Consider the following 6,510-nt stretch of genomic DNA (forward strand, 5'->3'; position numbering starts at 1 on the left):
TTTCAGTCAACCTGTCTCCCAGAAAAAAATGCAATAAAAAGCGATCAAAAAGTCATATGTATTCCGCATTAGTACGAACGTAAACTACAGGACATCTCGCAAAAAATGAGCCCTTGCTGAACTACATCGATGGAAAAACAAAAAAGTTATTGTGCGCAGAAGATGCAGCAGAAAATAATTTAAAAAAATGAAATGTCTTTGAAAAAAACATACAAGTACTACACCAAAAAAAAAACTATACAAGTTTGGTATCGTAGTAATCATACCGAGCCATAGAATAAAGTTATGTTGCAGTTATGTTTTTGTTGCAGTTTGTGCGCCGTAGAAACAAGACGCACTGAAAAATGGCGGAATGTCATTTTTTTTTTTCATTTTACTAAGGAAAGGGGGAAAAAAGAAAAAAAGGGTCAGTGTCATTAAGGGGTTAAATAATGTACTAACTTTCTCGTCTGGGTCATTACGACGCAAAGATACCACATGTGTAATTTTGTTTTTTAATTTTTTACAAAGTAAAGGGAGACAAGTGTTTTTTTTTTGGTTTTGTTTTTTTTTAAATAATTTTTTAACTTTAATTTTTTTATATTTGTCTTTTTTAGGGGACTTTCACATAGACCCATCAGGACTCCCTGATCACATTCCGGGGGTTCGATTGTGACAGCCCTTTACATGCTGCAGTCGCATAGGCCGCAGCATTTAAAGGGTTAACACAGCAAAGATCGGAGGTTTTCTCCATTCTCTGCTGTGTAGAGCTGGTGCTTGGCTATCCTCTGGTGCACCAGCTTTCCCTGCCACAGAGACCATCGGCTGGCTTCTGACAAGCCGATGGTCTCTACAGCAACCTGTAAGCAAAGCGGTGCAGGACTTTGAAAATAGAAGTGGGAGATTGCCGGCAGATCGGCAATATCTTCCTGCTTCTATTTTTCAAAGTCCTGCACTCCCTCTGTGTGGGTCTGTGCAGGTAGAGCACACTGCCACAGCTTGTGGCATTGTGCTCTGAAGCTCCCATAGTGAAACATAGCCCGGAAATCTTCCGGGCTATATCGCCATGGGCAGTGGAGCTCGTCCTGGAAAATTTCCGGGTGTGCCACTCAAGGGGTTAATAGTTACAACTGTACAAAAATGTTTAAAAACTAGTGCAAAAAAAGGTAATTTTAGTAACTGCACAATTTTAACCTTTTATATGCCTTTATAGGTATGTATGAGATAATTCCTGTAATCACGTGATAAATTAGAAAGTATGTGACTTAACATCAAATTACAAATATAAACTCTTTTGAGGCACAGTTTCACTTCTTCATGTAAAGTTGTCAGACTAATTTAAAAACCAAAACTCGGATGCTCCTCTTTGAAAACCTACATGAGGTCATTAAGTAAAATTATTCTAATCCTAGAGCTAGCCTTAATATTCTATACTGATGATAACCCATGGCTGTAGAGGGCAGCACTCAGACTGGACCAGTAATGCATGTGAAGGATTGGTGGTGTGGACTCACAGTGGTGACCAATAAGGTACCACCATCACAACCTACAGTCAGTAAATTCCTTAAAGGGCCACTTAAGAGAAAACACATTTTTTCATCCCAACAACCCTGCCTATGATTGCCTGTTATACTTTGGAAATCTCTTATGTACATTGCAGTCTCTTCCATACAGATTAGCCTCCTGTCTGATGCTTATCAAGTACCATCTTGATGCCGAGAGTTCACACTTTCGCTATGCTATTCTAACACTACCATGATGCATCACATGACCAGCTAGAGCCAGTACCTCTGCTGGGAGGACACTGACATTACCTTTTATATTCTCTTAAGTAGCCTACAGACCATAAGTATACAGTCAGGAGGCTGAGCTGTGATCTCTTCTATTATAACTGTGTGACTGGAGCTTATGTGATCATCAGTAACGGTGATAGGAATGTCTGTGTCCTCCTTCTGTGGTAGGATCTATCATAAGAATTATGCTGACTGGAAAACTGACTAATTTGAGAATACATAAACCCAAGTAATTCTCAGATGGTCTGAATTAAGATCACATGACCCACCTGAGGTCAAGGAGGTTAGGAGTTTTCAGATAGAAAGGAATAACTAAACAAAGGTATTACTAGCAAACTAGTTATAATCAACGGAAGATATATTCATGAAGAGTGGCTCTTTAAAACTCCCAACATAAAGTTGCCCACCCCTGTCAAACGGACATCCAATCAGGTGCTGGGGTTAACCCTAAAGATTCAGTGGCCTTGGTATACAGTGAAAGGGAAAAGAACAAGTAGCAGCACCCAGGGATGTGCTTATATCATTAGTGTTCCCAATAGTACACTGCTTAGAATAGATTTTACCTGCCATATTCCTCTTTCCTGGATGTCCCGTTAAGGTTTAGAGCTTCAGTATGGAATCCATTATTTCCACCTACAGGACTCCCACCACTCACAGTAGATCCATACGCAACGCCCAAAGAGATCGTGCAGCACATTTTGGAGCTAAAACAAACACCACCTAGCACAGAAACAGAGACCCTGTACAGTAAATTATGTTACCGCTTGTTACATCAGTGTACCCATGTGAAGAGCTGTGCGCCACTAACCGGGGAAGCTTGTGTGGAACTGATTGTTAAATGCCAATCATCTGTCATGATAGTGTGACTAGAACACACTTTGGAATGTGTTTTTTTTTGCAATAGCAATCCCAAACAGTTTTTTTTTCATAAATAATATAAAAACTTTATAAAAAGTATATATATGTAAGGTTCCACACAGCGTGATGGGACATTCAAGAAGGGTGTAGATGGTAGGTCAACTATTCGAAATAGCGGGATCATGGACAGGGTGGCATCAGCATCAGCTAATTTATTGCAGTCATTTGCTGGGTCGGTGTTCCCAATCACATCTTCAAGTCCCCTTGAGGGGCAAAAAAAATTAGTGTTAATAAAACGTTAAGGTTTAATAAAATATATAAAAGTGTAGGAAAAAACACATATTTTTTTTCCCCTACAAAGTACCTCGTTTTGGATAAAATAAAAAAAAACAAACATTCGGTGTCTCCACGTTCGTAATTATAAGTAATCTAAAAAATATTATGTTTTTTATCCTGCATGGTGAATGGCATAAAAAAAGGCCAGAATTGCTATTTTTCATTCATCCACCTCCCATTAGAAACAACTTATGGCCGAAACGTAGCCTGCCTTTAAGAATAACCTTGGAGAAACCTTTCTTATTTGTACCTGGATGATTGCTTGAGTCTGGAGGCTCAGGCTCTTACCTTGGTGGCCGGCATCTTTTTCAGCCTCCCCTTGTTGGGGTATTTTTTTGAGTGCTGCTATATCCTGTTCGTTTTGGGATGTTTCTTTGGGCCAGTCACTATTGTCAGTTCATATTATTTGCTGCTAATGGTCCATTGAGTGTTTAAGCTACTAATGATGCACGGTGAAAAGCATATCCATAAAGCCGGGAACACACTTGCCAATTCAGCTGTAGGTTTTTGTGTCCCTGCCTGACCTGTTACTCCAAGCATCATACATTCCCTAAGCCTTGTCGGGATTTCAGTTTTTTTATAGTAAAACGGCCATTCGCTTGCACAGAACAGCATCCTAAATCTAGGAGGTTTTCTAACCCATGTTTGTTGTCTACTAAAGGAGCGTCGTATGGATGAAGGACTTCAAGAGGATGGAGCCGAAGACGGGGGCGAAGATGTCCCAGCAGTTGCACCCCCTGGACTTGTGGCATCAGCGTGGTCATTTATAACGACATTCTTCATGTCCCTCATACCTGAGGGCCCCCCGCAAGTTAACTAGATCCTGTACTAACTGCCATTCAAACGTAAATGCAGGAAAGGGGAAACGGATTCTAAACAAGTGTGCCGTCTCAAAAACTGTATTTCAGTCCTCTTACATTGTCCGTGTCCCCAAACCATTAAGGCCGGCTGTTCTTGGTATTTTTAGCACAATCGCCTTTTTAAAAAAAATAATCATCATTTTCTCATGAACAGAAAATAACACGTCTTCCTGTCTTCTATTTATGTTTTCCAAAAGTATTCAAGAGTCATGCTGATTTTTTTTTTTTTTTTTTTTTTTTTTTTTTTATAAGTTGATACTTTTTTTTAGTTGTTCCAAAACCTTTTTTGTGACACAGCTATCATAACTACAACAATCAGTTTGGAGGTTTGAGTGTAAGTGCATGCAACAATATGAATAAACCTTGCAAGCGCATTTTATTTTATCTGAGGCTTTATACGCCTCCACTAATTTTACATGATGTCAAACACACATGATCAGGCTTTAGTTTGCACAAACCAGTAATTTTACGTACAATTAAAAGTATTTAAATTGGAGAGGTTACCCTGCGCTATACATATGCCCTGTTGGTGCATATAGACTTTTTAAAAGAGATGGTCCCCTGCGTAGGATCTCTCTTTTTACCTGAGAACGGAGAGCTCTGTCACATAACTACTCTTGAGGACTTGACGTGACAATGTGTAACATTGTTGCCCATTTCTTGCACGGCTGCCCACAGTCACAAACTGTAGTCGTGATGATCGACTGATCACCTAGTGACTTCTATTTGAAAAGCAGCTGTCCAGTTGGGTCAACGCCTTTTAAAGAGCCAGCGACTCAGAGGCTGAACAAATAAAAGCATTGTTTGGCCTGGAACCTGCCATCACCACTAAAAGTAGTGTTAATTTATAGTTGATGTAAGATCCAGTCCTCCATGACTTTCTATATGTCTGGTTAATTTTAGCTTTTGTCATTTTATAACGCTACATTTTGTTGCAGACCTGTATGTGGTCCTGTCTCTGATAACGGCGGTAGATGAGTGCATTCAGACAGTGTATTCCCCTTTTAGGAATGTGAACATTGCATATTAAAGGGAGTCTCGGCTAAAACGCACTTTCCAAACTGCGGGCAGTAGATTATAGAGCAGGAGGAGCTAAGCAGATTGGTGTATCATGTGAGAAATGATTCAGTATAGCCTATTTATTCATTTAACCCTTTCCAATCCTATTCCCCTGACACCCGCAGACTCCCCATCACTTATTTATTTTCTGTGCGTTGTGGATGTCTTGGAATTACTCAACAGAAACACATAAAAAATGACCCATCATGAAGATTTTATTAGAAATTTTTTGAAAATTATACATTAGTTATGGGTGTTTCACATCGGGAAGATCATTTGTAATAATCCTGTAAATATATGTATATTAATATAAGATACATTTATATAATCATCTTTTCTAGTTTCTCTAATGATAACATATGCAGAACAGCCTCTGACATTGGAGCGCTGTCCTGCAAGCAGTCACATATACAGAATGGCCTCCGACATCGGAGCTCTGTCCTGCGTAGTGTTAGAAACGTGTTGGACCTCGTCCGACATCGGAGCTATGCAGGGAAATCTGAATGCCGAATGAGGTCTGACACTGGATTAAAGAGGGTTAATCTCTGCTCATTCTGAGCTTGGAGGTCCAGTGGGCAGTCATCAGTAATTGATGGGTCTTTTAGTATGCAGTGTCCTAACAGTGTCAATCACTGATAGCTCCGCCCACTGGACCGCTAAGCTCAGAATGAGCAGAGACTTCAATGAATAAATAAGTTTTTTTTACGGAATCCTTTCCCCCCACATTATATATCCATCTACTCGGCTCCTCCTGCTCTATAACACGCTGCATTCAGTTCCAAGTTGGCAGGTTCGCTTGAAAAGTTTCATAAGTTTTGTTTAACATGAAATCCTTCAGTTTCTGCAGGTATATGAAGTTCTTTTACTCGAGCAGACACTGTATGTACATTTAATGTTCTATTATGACCCCTGACGTTCCAGACATGTAAAATAGGCTGTTATTACTCTTTATTTAGAATATGCTCAAGAACAATATAAATCAAGAGTATAATGCAATATTTTGACTGTTTTATAGTTAACAAAGAATATGTAATAGCAGCTTGAAATTCAGTATTTTTTTTTCTACAATTATCAGTTTCATAAACTCTAATTGTACGAACAAATTGTTTTGTATTTTGTGCATCTAGATACAAGATGAGACCTTCTCATGCTGTTCCCCCTTCTCCCTGGCTTTGACTGTTTACTAGAATTGGAAAGTCGAACCGTTCTTGCCATGATCATGGAGAGAGCTTAATGAGCGATCTTCAGGATCATATACAGCACTTGCTGATGTGCCACGGTCAGGCCATGCAGTACTTAAAGGGGTTTTCCAGGTAGTGCCAGACGTCTTTGCAGGGCTATGCCGGGGTTAGAGCAGAAGCTGCTACTCTGGACCCCTGTGTTGTAGCCAGAGCAATGAAAGCTGTGCCTGCAATTACAAGTTCTGGCCACTACACGGAGGTCAGAGCAGCGACACTGCTCCATTCATTTCTATGGGGCAGACAGAAATAGTCGAGCACAGCACTGGACTATGCCTCTGTGTCATTGGGAGGAATGGAGCCGCTGCTGTGCATGTGCGACCAGCAGCTCCATTCCCCATTACACACATGGGAACCTGCATCTTTAACTGTGAAATAGGGTGGACA

At 40.2% G+C, this 6,510-nt stretch overlaps 1 protein-coding gene across 1 annotated transcript in view; it reads left to right on the top strand.

The window, feature by feature from the left end:
• The window catches only part of HERPUD2 (HERPUD family member 2), a 28,746-nt gene extending 24,105 nt beyond the window's left edge, over positions 1-4,641 (top strand). Inside the window, exon 9 of the mRNA XM_066585372.1 lies at positions 3,628-4,641. Within this exon, the coding sequence (XP_066441469.1) occupies positions 3,628-3,786 (159 nt within the window). The 3' untranslated portion in view covers positions 3,787-4,641. The remainder of the gene's footprint in view (positions 1-3,627) is intronic.
• Positions 4,642-6,510: the final 1,869 nt, after the last annotated feature.

Source organism: Eleutherodactylus coqui, chromosome 12, assembly GCF_035609145.1.
Source record: "Eleutherodactylus coqui strain aEleCoq1 chromosome 12, aEleCoq1.hap1, whole genome shotgun sequence".
Lineage (NCBI taxonomy): Eukaryota > Metazoa > Chordata > Amphibia > Anura > Eleutherodactylidae > Eleutherodactylus > Eleutherodactylus coqui.